This window comes from Rissa tridactyla, chromosome 5 (assembly GCF_028500815.1).
Source record: "Rissa tridactyla isolate bRisTri1 chromosome 5, bRisTri1.patW.cur.20221130, whole genome shotgun sequence".
NCBI lineage: Eukaryota > Metazoa > Chordata > Aves > Charadriiformes > Laridae > Rissa > Rissa tridactyla.
In genome coordinates, this window is record NC_071470.1 from 49,461,024 (window position 1) to 49,474,954 (window position 13,931).

General features: G+C 49.1%; 1 protein-coding gene across 5 annotated transcripts in view; it reads right to left on the bottom strand.

Annotated features, from left to right (window-relative positions):
- Positions 1-217: 217 nt before the first annotated feature.
- The window catches only part of MFHAS1 (multifunctional ROCO family signaling regulator 1), a 35,393-nt gene continuing 21,679 nt past the window's right edge, over positions 218-13,931 (bottom strand). For 2 of the 5 annotated variants that reach the window (XM_054203314.1, XM_054203313.1), the window contains one exon: positions 5,915-6,031. Coding sequence is in view for 3 of the 5 variants with exons in the window: in XM_054203310.1 (XP_054059285.1) it covers positions 4,465-4,468; positions 5,905-6,031 (131 nt within the window). In the remaining 2 variants the exon portion in view is untranslated. Of the gene's footprint in view, positions 3,162-4,037; positions 4,469-5,904; positions 6,032-13,931 lie in introns of those variants that run through there. The other 3 variants (XM_054203310.1, XM_054203308.1, XM_054203309.1) reach the window with 3 other exon arrangements.

A 13,931-nucleotide genomic window follows, 5' to 3' on the forward strand; every position in this document is an offset into this window, starting at 1 on the left:
ACAGACATTAATCCACACAGGAGGGGGTCCATGCTCAGATCCACTGAATGCCAAAACTCTTGATGATTTTGTGAGTCATTTGCTAACAGTGGTCCTAAAAGTTCTGGCTCCTGGATTCAGAAAACCCCATACCTACAATTAGGCGCAGACGCTTACAGCAGCAGGGCTGAAGAAGGCACTGGAAGAGGAAAACCAAATCAAACAGCCAGGCCCCTCCTTGAGATTGAGATCACTTTTATTTTCAGTTGTTTTGGCGAGGATGTGTAGGCAAGTGTGGGTGTGGTGCGTGTACGTCTGGGCATGCATGTGTGTGTGCGCAGAGTCCTGCCCAGTGATGTAGATTATATGAATACCTGCAATTACAGTCCATGAACTGAGCCATGAAGCGCGTGATGAGTGCTACACTGAGGCCCACTTGCTTGCCTCTTCTTGTGCTTACTGCAGTGCAGCACCTCCACCTCCCCGCACTGCTGTTCCAAGGACGCCAGCCCAAGATCCCATCCAAAGGGCACGGGAGGAGCTGAGCTCCAGGATCTGGCTCCGCAAGAGTGAGCCGGTGGGTTTTCACCTCACTTAGTGAGCTCCTAAATACCATTTGCAGTTCCCTTTAACACAACCATACCTGTCTCCTCACAGTGAAGAGCCCCTACTGCTCTGACAAACTTTAACCACCTCAGAGGTACAAAGGGGAAGAGAACAGGGACCCCATGTAAGCTCTGGTGCTACAGCACAGCCAAGCGCATCTTGGGTTCCTGGAAAAGCAGCACCCACACACACTATTGAGTTTTCACAGCCACTGTAGAACTGTCGCATGGGGGATGCTGCAAGGGAGATGACCCGTGTTTCTGCAGCCCCCAGTCTCTTCCATCTGATTTGAGAGACCACAATGCAGGTTAAATCTCAATCTGGTCTCTGTTTAAGTTTAAAGCTGAATCTCCCAAGCTCAGAGCAGAGAGAGAATGCAGAAAGAACAGCATTGCCATGAAAGGAGACTAGTCAAATGCATCCTGGCTTTGTGTCAGCTTAGAAACAATCATTTCTCTGACCTTTTTGCCTTTAGTACAGTTAAAGCAGAGACGTCCCATCACCCAGGACGCTCTACAGCTGCCAAGTATCCCCTGCAAACCCTAAGATGAGCTAGATGTGCAGCATCACCCTTTGGGCTCCCTCTCACTCTACCTCAACAGATTTGTGTGCTGCTTAGGAACATGCAATTTCTCACAGGTTACACAGATCCAGCAGAAGGCAAAGCTGCTATCCTGGGAGTTTCAATTGGACGGATGCAGGTTTGAATCCCAGGTTTTGCTTCAGAGCATAACACAAGGTACTCCAAGACATGTTCCAGCTGCTGAAAGTCCTGCAGTGCAAAGCAACTCGCCAGCTCTGCTTCCAAACCTGTCTGCACCAGTTTCAGTAGGAAATCAACTGGTCAACAAGCAAAGGGTCTGCAAACCAATAAGCAAAACCAGCGCAGTCCTCTCGACTTAAGTAGTCATCTAGTACCAGGAGATTCTCCTCCTATTCCAAAGGGGTTAAATTCACTGTCAGCTCCAGGGAGAGACAATTGATGCCCCAGTCCCTTCTGCCCTCTTCATAATACACTTTCAGCAAAGGCTGCGGGGTGCTTCACAGAGGCCTTAGTCATTTCTAACAGTTCAGTAACTCTCCAAGCAGGGACAAGAACAGGAGTATAACACATGCTCTGAACTCAGGTATCTCTGCTCTTAAGGCATTGCCTTCTAAGCCCTCTTTCCTTGTGGCTTGACTCATGAAAAATAACAGGTCCTTCAAAAACATGGGGCCCTCATCCCTGGGGCTCAGGGATGTTAAGTGGGGTCTAAGAGGCAGGAGCTCAGCAAAGGAACACTGTGCAGAGGATTCCAGGATGCATCCTTGAAAGAGAGTGACAGCAAAATCAAAAGCACTATCAGCCACTTGGCTTGGTTCTCCTGCACAGATCTCCCACCTGGCAGCTGCAAAGGGGAGACACTTTTTGAACTGCATAGAAAATTAAATGGCTTTTGCATATTACAAAAATACAGATGAAAACACAGTTACACCAGTTACTAAACAGTGGGCGGATGAGCGATCACCATTTCGTATTAAATAGACCCAACTAGACTGATCTCCATACTGCCACACTCCCAGCATTACGGCTTCAATGCGCACAGCAGACCGAGTGCCTGCAAAAGCCAGGTAATGCCGTGCTCCCACGGAGGTGGCATGCCCCGGCAGGAGGGCTGTGGTCCCAAGGAGCAGGCTGTTAAGACGTCTGCTCTGTCCTCTCACTCCTTCAATGCTCACGCATCCCAGACCAGATGGGCGCACTGGGAAACAGGCCTCCGGCTGGAAAAGGATTCCAGTTTGTGGTTTCTTTACAATGTGGTTTCCACGCAACGTCACAGCAACAAATCGCTAGTTTCTTCCTATGGAGAATGGAAAGAGAGAGGTGAGTAGCAGCAAAGAGAGGAAGAGAAGGCTGCCCAGCACAGGAGGTGACAGTAGGGAATGCTCTAACATAAATTCTGATATACCAGGGCCCTTCATGTCTCACGGGCAGCAAGACTCAGGACAAGGGAGTTTTCCAGCACTATTCCTGACATTCAAAGATCTCACCTCCCTTCCACTCCCTGCAGCACCACAGGCAATTTCTAGTCCCCAATTTATCAACAGCGATACATAAGCACCATCAATTAATGCTTCCCACTGACATAAGAAAGGTTCAAACGCCCATTGCCAGAGGTGACACATGAAATCTAAGCCCAAGCTCTCTCCCCAGCTGGAATAATACCCTGAAGAGATGCGAAGCTGACTGAGTTGCCAGCTTTTATTTGGCAGCTTTTGCCCCCTGAAGTGAGGCACAATGGCTTGATTTCTTCCACCTGGCGTCCATAATCTCCTGCTAGAGTGGATTCTGCCCTGCTTTTCCCAGTGTCAAGTTCCTGCCAATGGGGATATTTGCAGCCCTGCACACAAGGCTGGTATTTGAAGAAACAGAAGCCAGGGGAACGTCACCTGTGCAACAGCAGCAGGTCCCAGCTGGATGCATGTCACTGTCTTGCACTGGTTGCAGGCCTGGCCAGCCTGCATCCTGGTGGTGACTGCTTGCCGACCAGTATCACTCATCCCAGGTCTGCCATCACAGCCCAAAGGGTTAAGAGCTGTACATTAACACAAACATTTTAAGTCCCTCTTCTCTCAGACCTCCACCATCATCTGATGAAGGGATCCTGGCTCTGGAAATGCCTGCCTCTTTTTGATTTACACTAAATCAAATATTTCCATGGAGCAGGATTCATACAGCCCCACTATTAGGGCTCAGCTGTAGGGCACAAACTGACAGCAACATCTTAGAAGTCCTCAAAACCACCTAGTAGGGAGAGAAACCAGCACTGTAGTGGCAGTGCTCAGCCTGCCCTTTCCCACATCTGGCCCAGGGAGAATGGCTGCTCACGAAGCACGGCTGTCAGGGTCAACCCAAGGGGATCAGGGCCAGTTTGTACAACACAGCCACACACTGCTTCACTAGATCTCTGCACAAACATGCCTGGGTGGCCTTGCTAGGAGGAGGACCCAGATCTAGATTTCTACTGCTCTAGTGGCCACAATGTATGGAGAGTACCACAATGGCAACTCTGCTCTGTCAGGGGGGCTGGACTAGATGATTTCCAGAGGTCCCTTCCAACCCATATCTTTCTGTGATTCTGTAACTCCAGAGCATCCAGATGTGGCAGACCATGAGCTGTTGGAGATAGCAGTAAAGAAGAGCTGGCAGTTGCTGGGTGCACACTGACTGCCTTTTTTCCATCCCTGCGTAATTACAACACATCCTTACCGCTTCATGGCACAGCGTAAGTAAACACACAACGCAGGAAACATTTCCCAGCCTTTCCCTGCTTCTCCCACCACTCTGCCAGCCACCGCCCAAGCCTGCTGTGTGGGACACAGCCAGCTGTTTTGCAGTGGAGCAATTTTAAAGGCTTCACAGCATCAACCCCCTCCCCGACAAAGCCTTGGCCAACTGCCACAAAACTCACTTGTCCAGGAACAAATCCAGGGAATCCCGCTACAGCTCATTTCAAGAGACTTTCCTCCAAGCAGGTCTGAATTAAATGGTACCAAGAACATTTTTACATTCATCATGAGATCCAAATGGGTTTTCAACACACAACCAATGGGTCCACAGAATCCTATCCCCAGTGCTTTCCCTCTGGCCAGCGGCCCTGTCATCTGCAGCAATTGTTTTGCTTCATGCTTCGTTGTCGTCCCCAACCTCCAGGTGACTGCATCCACTCCAGCCACGAGGCCTCCACCTGGGAGCTGCCGCCGCCCCACAGCGTTTCAGAGTCCAAAGTCCCATTGATCCCCATCAGCATGCAACTCCGCAACTGGAGAGATGGGAGCACTGCAGAGCATCAGCCATGTTCTGCCCGGTGGAAAACCTTTGGCACCAGTACTGACGATTTATCTGGAAGAGGAAAGGATAAAGAAAAAAAACAATGTAGCAAGAGCAGCAGGGTTCATAGTGCTTGTGATGAATAACCTAAGACACACAATTTTATCTAGGCTTCTAAATAGGGCAGGTGAGGTCTTTAAAAGTAACATAGGCCTTTTTGAGAACAGAAGTTTCCTGCCAGGAGAACAAGTGCACAGGCATAGCCTGACAGCACAGTACAACAAAAATTGAAACCTCAGGTTAGAAATGTGCTGTGCCAAGCACACACACAGGAGGACCAAATGAATAGACAGTGGTGACCTGTGTCTCAGCGTCAGGGCAGCTACCTTATTTCCTGCCCCAGGTGGGGACTTCATTTACACACACAGCTCAACAGCCACATATCACCAAAGCTATTCTCCAGCAGATGAGCGTATTTTGGGGTGGCAGGGTACCGAACAGAGAGAACAGCATCCAAAGCTACTTTCAGATACGCAAGTGAAAGCAATAGGCATTCAAATGCAGCACAGCAGCAGCTACCAGCAAGACACTCTGCTTGCTCCTCTAAGCTCCCTGCCAAATTCCTTTGTGCTACTCCAAGGAGAGCAGGCCACATCTGCATTTCTGTTCTGCGAGAAAAACTGTGCATCAAAAAGCCAAGGCACTAGCTGTTTTTGTGAATGTTGTTCCACATTTGTTCCCACTGCAACACAGTTCTGTTTTCCAAGCGCATCCCCACTCTGTGAAGAACATATAGGCTACTGATACTCAGGAGGACAGGGCTTCTGTTCAGAGGGACCTCACCAAGTTGGAGGACTGTGCCAACAACAGTGCTGTGAAAATCAACAAGGGCAAGTGCATAGCCCTACACCTAGAACTGGACAACTCCATGCACCACCACAGTCTGGGGTCCAGATGGCTTGGGATCTGGTGGAGAACACGTTTAACAAAAGCCAGCAGCGCACCTTCATGGCAATGAAAGCAAAGCTGTACTGAGGGAGACTCTGATGGGACAAATGGAAAAAAAGTTCTGCCCCAGGAGAACAGTGTAACTCTAGAGTCCAGAGACGTGGTGGCATCTCCATCCTTGGCAGTCATGAACCCTCGCCTATACAAGGTTCCAAGCAACCTGACCCGGCTGTGAGGGTGGCCCTGCTTGCAGCAGGGAGTGGACAGAGACCTCCTAAGGTCCCATTCTACCTAAACCTGCCCATGATCGTATTATCTCCTGATCTTCCTGCCCACTATGTGTGTCTTGCATCTGACACAACACAGCTCAGGGAACACCTCAACCCATTTTACTGTACCTCTTATCTTTTGAGCGGGCTGTCTACGTCCACAAATAACTAGAACAGTCCCCAGGCTGTAAGGCTGCTACCTTCCATAAAAAAGATTTAGTGGAGGCACGTTTTATGTAGGTTTTCTGGTGTCTACTGACAGGGGAATGGGGGTTTGCTTTCAGGTCTCACTTGGAACAAGGGCTGATCACAGTAGGAGTGGGGGGGTAAACCAAGGCAACATTAACTCGCTCGCTGCCATTCTTGGGACAGATGATCTCCGTCAGTCCCTCTGGTCTTGGCTGACTCAGCAGTTCTCCTGTGAATAAAGGAAAACGATGAAAACAGTTAAGCATTGGCAAGGCAGTTTTTGCAATTTTTGCTTTTAGCAAGCCCTTCCCCTGCCCTTCACCAAGTAAACATCCATGACCGATGCAAGTGAGCACTGTAAGAGGGCTTACTGGTCCTGCAACCCAAGCAGGTCTCATCTGTGTAACTATGGTGAATGTCCTGGTGATTACAGCTTGGAGACATGCTGCTCCACACAAATGTAACATCTGCCATCTTTCCTGTCTCTGCTTTGAATGACTGCACACAGATTTGAGAGCTCCTTAGGGATTCATAGCATCTAGATGGAGCCTAATGAGATGGAGGTTTTAGGAGTAGGTGTTTTAATTAGGCTTTGGGTACAGATGGGATCCAGAAGTTTACTTTCAATCTCCATGAAAGGGAAGAAGCTGACCTGTAACATCAGCAGGAAATTGGTAGACAGAGCAAGCTACAGATAATAATAAGCCTTATAATTCACATCTGCATACTACAGCCATCCGCACCCACAAAGCTACGCAAAAAGCAGCTGTCTTTCAGTTCAAGCAGAAGGATGCTACAAGGACCCTGCCGAGACCACCTTCTTTGGTATGAACCAGAAAGAAGATGGTTTGAAAGCACTGACACAGACCCTATTTTTGCATCACTTCAGTATTTCTCCTCTAAGAAATTCTAGGGAGGACCTCAAACCAGCCACACACAAGCGTGCTGGACCTTTTCTGAACCTGTATGGTATCTCCTGTTCTGTCCCTGAACAACCCTGCCCATTGCAGCTGTCCAGCCATTGCTGCAGTACTGTGATTTCTGAGCTGGAGAGACCCCACTGCTCTGCAATGGCTGGCCGGCTGCAGGGTGCCTCTCCTAGCTGCCAGAATAATATTTAGAATCGTGTAAAAATACTCGAGAGGATTCCCTAATGCCCCTTTCCCTGGGCGTGCTTGCCACAGCTGCTGTGGGACCGCTGCGGTGTACTGCAAGGGCTCTGGGCCACACTATACTCTGCTGAGCATGCAGATCGCAGATCCCAGCTCCCAGCCATCAGCTCTTCCCAAATGGAGGCAATACCAGCTCTGTATTCAGTAGCAGCTGGGGGCTCTCACACCGCATGGTATCCCTCTGCTAAATGAGCTGCGTCAGCTCCACTCTTCAAGTGCCAGGTTGGCAGCTCCCCACCACTGGCACCCTTGCAGCATGTAGTCCAGGGCGAGGCACGGGTCAGCACAGGAAGAGGGGAAAGCCGGGTGCTGAGATGTGTCCAGCTCCGAGGAATGCTTCCCCAGCAGCTCGGTCAGAGCAACTCAGGTTTCCTCCTGGCTCCACTCCACACATGACTGGCCCCAGCAGGGCAGATTCCCCAGCCACTGACATGCCATCTTCTCAGCATAGTCCAGCCACAGCTTAGATGCCCAATAGCACCAGAAGCACCTCTTGATACTAGTCCGGCAGGTAGGGTCTGCTCTCAAAGGCATATGGGATGGCAGCATCCATGCCCAGCAAGGGCTCAATTCTTCTGCTGAGCAGGCCCACACTGGTGCCACACAGTCCCTATCCAAGGCAGAAGCACCAGGCCACAACTGGCTTGTGCCAGCTGCATCAGTGACTTCCTTTGCAGAGGCAGGCCAGCTGTAAGCAGGCTGCAGGCACAGGTCCACACAAAACTCTCTGCACCCATCCATCAAGCAGCCACTGTGAGCTGTCCCCACTTCCAATAAAACACTCAAGACAGATGGTCCTTGGACTCCCCTAATTTGAAATGCACTTGCAATAAATTCCTCTGCTGTTAAACAAAGAACATCAGAAAAATGTCTCCCTGTGTCTTGCTGTTATTGCCAGGCAGCCCCAGAAAACCAGAAAAGAAATCACACTTTGAAGAAATACTGCACAGCCTGCACAGCAATGGCACAACAGGCAGCCCCATCATGCCTGAAGCCACCCAAATGCCACTTCCCTTCTCTCCTCCTCACACTGTTTCTCTTCTTGCTTTCAAGAAAAAGCAGTTCCAAACCCCTTGGTTTTTCCAGAGCAAGAACACATCATTCAGTATCGTGAAAGCGGAGGGGAGGGCTTGGCAGGCAACACGCACACACACAGTTCCTCTTGAGAGATACCCCACCTCCGGGGCCAGTAATTCCAGTTTGCCCCCACGGTCTGCAATCTGAATTCACATTTGGTTTGAATATCTACCCTTGTCTCACCACCCACACTCAAACCTGAAGTGGCAGAGCAGCTTTTAAGCCACGCTGACACGTCTCCCAAAACAGAAGAATCGTGACGGTATTTGCAATTCAAAGTTAAATCTGCAAGGCAGCGTCCTCAATTACGTGAGCTGTCACACATTGAAAGCAGCATTGCATCCCATCAAGCACGTACGCCACAGGGCTCTGTGTCCCCGTGATTCCCAGGTTTCCAACCCCAGGTTGACTTCCAAACTGCAGTATTGCTAAGAGTACTGAAAACACCAGCTCTGAAAGATGAGTCACAGAATCAGTGCATCATTAAGTTCTTTAAAGGCAGGGCTAATATCCATTAGATCTTAAACCAGAGGAGTGCAATAAGACTGGTCTGTCCGCTTGAGCCTTCATTCCCATGTCCCTCTCCCCACTTCAGGAATCCTTAGATGGTGATTTCTCAAGCAGAGTAGATTGCTGCCGGGTAAAATAGATGCCTGATTTGCAGGCAAACCCCTTCCCACAGCTCTTCAGTCAACCCTCCTTTTCTTTATGGCTTTACCTTTGCCTCCAGGTTGCCTCTGGGAAAAAGCTCACTCTGTCCCCAGCCCCATCCACACCTTCTCCAGCCCCACGTCCATTTCCTGCTGGCATACACGCTGCTCCCCAGAAGAAAAACTTCTCTTACAGTTACTCCATGAGATACATCACACACCAAGTGGGCAGCAGGTCACCCGTGCATCCTTCCTATTCCTCCCCCTCCCAGCTAAGGGATGTCCCACTGCCTTCCCACCATAGCGTTCTCGTCCCCTTGTCTTTTCAAACGGCTCATCTTTGCTGCACAAACTCACCACAGTACTAAACCAGGCATAACCATCTAAATCACACTTCATATCATTGTTAAATAAAAGCCAGTGCAAATCCTACTGCAATACGCAACCTTCAGAGTTGTAACAAAATAGCATTGAGACAGTGCTTGGATGCAACTCTACAGGACCAGAATCTCTTGGAGGTTTCAGAAACCTCACTATTCTAATTCGGAAATTATTCAAACTACAGGAGATTAGAAACAAAAGTCTTCAGGCCTGTGTCACAGTGGGAAAAAGGAAATCAAAAGAAGTACTGCACTCATACAAATGAAAAAGCTAAGTGCCTGGCATGCAGTGGTGCTTGCTTGGTTTAACTGTTAAGTATAAATGTAGCTGGAGCAGCCCATGTCTGCAGCACTTGTTCTGCCCCTGTGTACAGACTAGCTAGTCTGTATTTTGATTGCACACTCTTTCATGAGCATGTCACAAATTTTACTGGAAACCTCAGTTCCGCCTGCCCCCTCTGAAAGGTTGCCCTGCGATAGCATACACACAAACCACAAAGCCTATCCTAGTCTTGACGTGGCCTTGGTTTTGATGTTAACTTCCACAGAAGTCACTAAGGTTTTAACCAAAACTCTGACCACTTTGTCTTAAGGCTAAAGATGAACACAGTTGAGTTTTTGAAAAACAATCCCATCTTCCAGGAGACAAACCTGCATCACTAAGATTATTCAGCTAAATTAGGAGCACGAGCCCTATTTCCAAAGGCAGTTTAATGCTGGGTACTTGCTAACTAAGGCCTGATTTTTAGATGCATCTAAGTCCCAGTTCAGGTGATAGCAGAGAGGTTCCCACTAAGCCTGGCTGAAAGCACCTGCAAACAGACAGCAGATGCTTTAGAAGATGTTCTTTTGCTGCCTCTCCAGTTACAAGAGCACAAATGGTGCAGAGGAGTTGCTCCTTTCCCATGGCCACCCTCCTGGCTTTTTGGCACAGAAACAGGTCTCTGCAACTGGGTTAAAATGTACTGTACGGCAAGCTAAGGCTGAGACACGAACCGAGACCCTGTCGTGGAACTACCATGGTCGGTGATGGTTGCAGCAAAAGGTGCTTTGTAAACTCCCCCAGGCAGATGGGCTGAGTGAGTTATGCTGCCCGCACCATTTAAAAGAAACCTGCCACACACGGGCGGTCACAGGCAAATGTAGAAACAAGCCTTCAGCCATGCCCAAAACTCTACCAGAGGGCCTGTTTCCTCCCTCTCTGCATAAGCCAGCTCACCTGAAGCAGGTATTTCTATGTCAGCAAGATGTTCTTCGCTGCCACTGTTTTATCCCAGAACAGACACAGGCACAGTCAACTTAGAGCCACTTGTGTTGGGTTCCCGGGCCAGGGCAACCCCTGCACCCCCTGAGTATAACTGCATGTGCCAGACAGAACTCAACCATGTATCCCCTCTCAGTGCACGAGGAAGACATTTCTACTGCCATATTTGCCCAGGAACACAGAAAAGCCTTGGTGTACACTTTTTGGTCAAGTACAGAGTTAGGCACGTTATTCCTGCTGTCCTTGATTTACTGTGATTTGGGGAAGGATGCCTCCCTCGAAGCTCATGCCAGTGATCAGACCCATGCATGCTGCAAAGCACACTTCACTGGCCTTTAAAAGAAAATACCCGTGAAATGCCAGATACCCATGACAAATCAGAGAGTTAGGAGGGAGGCTGACAGCAAGAAAAGCGAGAACTTGCAGGCGTGTTCGGTTACTCCATGCTGGCAGCCAGACAAGGCCAACTGTAATTCTACTTGGCTGCCTAACAGAGAGAAGGGTTTTGCACGCCAGGAGGAAAATCCCACCCGGACCGTTTGCCTTCACACAGTTCCCACTACCACGGCTCTGCTAAGTGGCACAAGGTTCCCTGTTCACATGTCAACAATCTGCAGCAAGGGCCCGGGGTGAGAGACTCTGCTCCGGCCTGCCGTGCCATCTTCTTTCTCTCAGCTCCCAGGAGAATAATTTGCACGCTATCAGCCTGATAATGTTTCTCATTTTCATGTCAGGATCTGGCCTCTATTGGGACAACCAGGAAGCAGTGGATGAGCAGGGCCCTGGACCTGGCTTTGTTGTGCTGCTTCTCTCTCTTCAGTCTGCTTGGGACCTTGAAGATACATTGCTCATGCTTCATGACAGGGGCATGAGACAACCAAAATCAAGCTGTTCCTACATCCTGCCCTGCCTCAACACTGACCCACTCACTCCACCCCATGCCCCGCAGCTGCTCCAACCACATACCCACTGTTTTCCACAGCTCCACCACCCATTTGCTCTCCTACCCCTTCTCACTCTTCCTCCTTGCTGAAAGCCTTCAGGCACCAACCACTGCAAGTGGGTTTGGCAGGAGACAGACTTTACATCTCAGCCTCAACTGCTTCTCTGTGAAGACTCCTTTGACTAATCCTTGCTTGTGACATCTCTCAGCACAGCACCCAGCAGTCAGGCCTTCAGAAAAGTAGAAAATAAAACACTTCAACATTGCCTGCATACCAAAAGCACGTCCCATGCTTGGTTTCCAACAGCAGTCAAAAAACAGGGCTCACAAAAGAGCCCCAGGTCCCAGGACACCCCTCTGCTTTGCATGCAGTTCTAGCCCCTTTCATCCATACAACTGTGAAAAGACTGGGGTTGGAGAAGCTATAGCTTCTCTGCCTGTCTGTTAGTTGCTTTGAGGTTCAACAGCTGGAGCACGTACACAATTAGATCAAACCTGTCACGGAGGCAGGACGAATTGAATAGCCACGTGCACAGATTTCCCCCTCTGCTGTAAGCACAGCCAATGTCCTCATGCGCTGGGACTTTGCAGCCAGCTCTACGGTAGATGAGAAATCTGCCAGCAGTCTTGTCAGAAGGAGGGGGAAGGAGATGGTGTCTCACACCAAGCCTGCTTCTACACCATTTAAATCTTGTCTTCACCACTCTCTGCTTAGATTAAACGAATTAGTTGCTTCCTGCAAATGTTTCTGTGCACGATGCACAAGCTTGTTCTCAAAGGACTGCGCACAGAAAATACTGCTCTGTATTGGTAAGAATTTTTAATATGCTCCTCACAGCACGACCTGCATGTCACGCACAAAGATACTTCCCGGAAAGTTAGAATTCTGCACGTTCCTTGATTTATTTCTGGAGCCCTGAGCAACCTTATCTACTCAGCCTGCTTGGAGCAAAGTGTTGAATAGAGAGCTCCAAGTTAGAACTTCATTTTCTTCTCACTGGAGGTTATTCTTCTGGCTGCAAACACAACAAAAATAAAGAAGCAGAAACATCACAAAAGGGAGCAGAGCAGGGTGAAATCCACAGTATGAAGACAAAGTTTCATGAGCCTCACATTGCAGTCCCAGCTAAAGGAGCTTAAACCTAACAATCAAAAAAACCCAACAAAAATCCCAGCCTGTCAAAGTGCCCCAGTGGGAGAGACCACGGTGGAAAAAAGCAACAGAGAAGAAAATTCTGTTGGTAAGCACCGATCACAACAGCAGGCTGGTGAACAGAGCCACCCATCAGGTACAGCACATGCTCAGGAACAAATCAGCCTGGGATTAAATATAGTTAAAAAAGAAAGGGAAGGCTTGAAAACAAAAACCAAAGCTTGCTCTGGAAATGTGCAGTGGGAAAGACGGCTGGTTGCAAGGCAAAGGATCAACCTGCAGAGATAAGTCCCCAAGACCAGAAACTGAGAGCACAGAGAAAGGATGAGGAGAGCAAGGAAGCGGGTTAGAGCTTTCCAAAATATGCAAAAGGAACTAATGGCAATTTGCCATTTCTCCTTTGAAGGGTTCAAGAACAAAAATGTCAGCAGTGACATCTTACTTGAACACAGAGCAGTCTTCTGTGGGTGCTCAGCTCCACTCTGGAGCATCACAACTGCCAGCCGACAGGCTCAGCCTTGGACTGCTGGCTGACCCAAGCACAAGAGACCTTTCCAGCTCTTGTATTCACAGCACCAGCTACCTCTCGAGCCAGCACCTCATCTCTAGGCCTCACAGCTCTGGCTGTGGACATGTATATGGCTCACCTTGAATATTTCCCCCAGCTGGCTGCACCGGAAAATGTTTTCCCAAGGCTCTTAATTCATGCCAGATGACAGAAACATGAAACAACCTCTGTGATGGATCTCTGGAAACAGGCAGGAGTGTTTTTCAGCTTGGAGCTGACGGGTCTAGGTCAAGCTTCAGGACCTAGAGCTGCCATTCCCCAGGCAAGGAACCCCAGACCCGTTGCAGATGCTGCACCCTGCTCAGCTCAGGCCCAAGCAGCTTTCCTCACCACAGCTGAGATCACTCTGCACTTCACCTCCTTTACCTCCTACCCAAGGAGCCACCAGGCTAATCACTCTGGCGGGAAGCCTGAGGCTGTGCCAAAGGGTAAGGTGTTCTGCAAGGCCTACCCAGGAGACACAGGGAGACAGATGCTGGACCTGGCAATCGCTATCTCTAATTTTAGCCACTCAGGGAAGGGGAGAGGTCACAAGCTAGAGACTTAACCCCTCACTGTCATAGAAGAAGAGGACATTGACACACCTCAGTGGTTGCAAAAGCTCCGGGGAAGCCTTTGGCACTGGACCAAGTATACCTTTGGGTGAAGAACTTGAGTGGAAAGCATTCTGGATACTCGACTCAGCAGCTACAGAAGGGTAATTATTCAAAATGCCAATTTACATCTCATCCACTAATTTCCCCAACATGAGTTATTTGAGATCATCCCTTACCAGTGTGGCAGTACGTGGTTTCCAAGTATAAAATTTGGAAAACTCTGTTTGCCCCAAAACATTAGTTAATTATCTTTTTCTCAGGCACATAGAAGTTAATTATAGTTAGAGCTGGAATTCAATTGAAAGCAAATCAAAAAACCCCACACA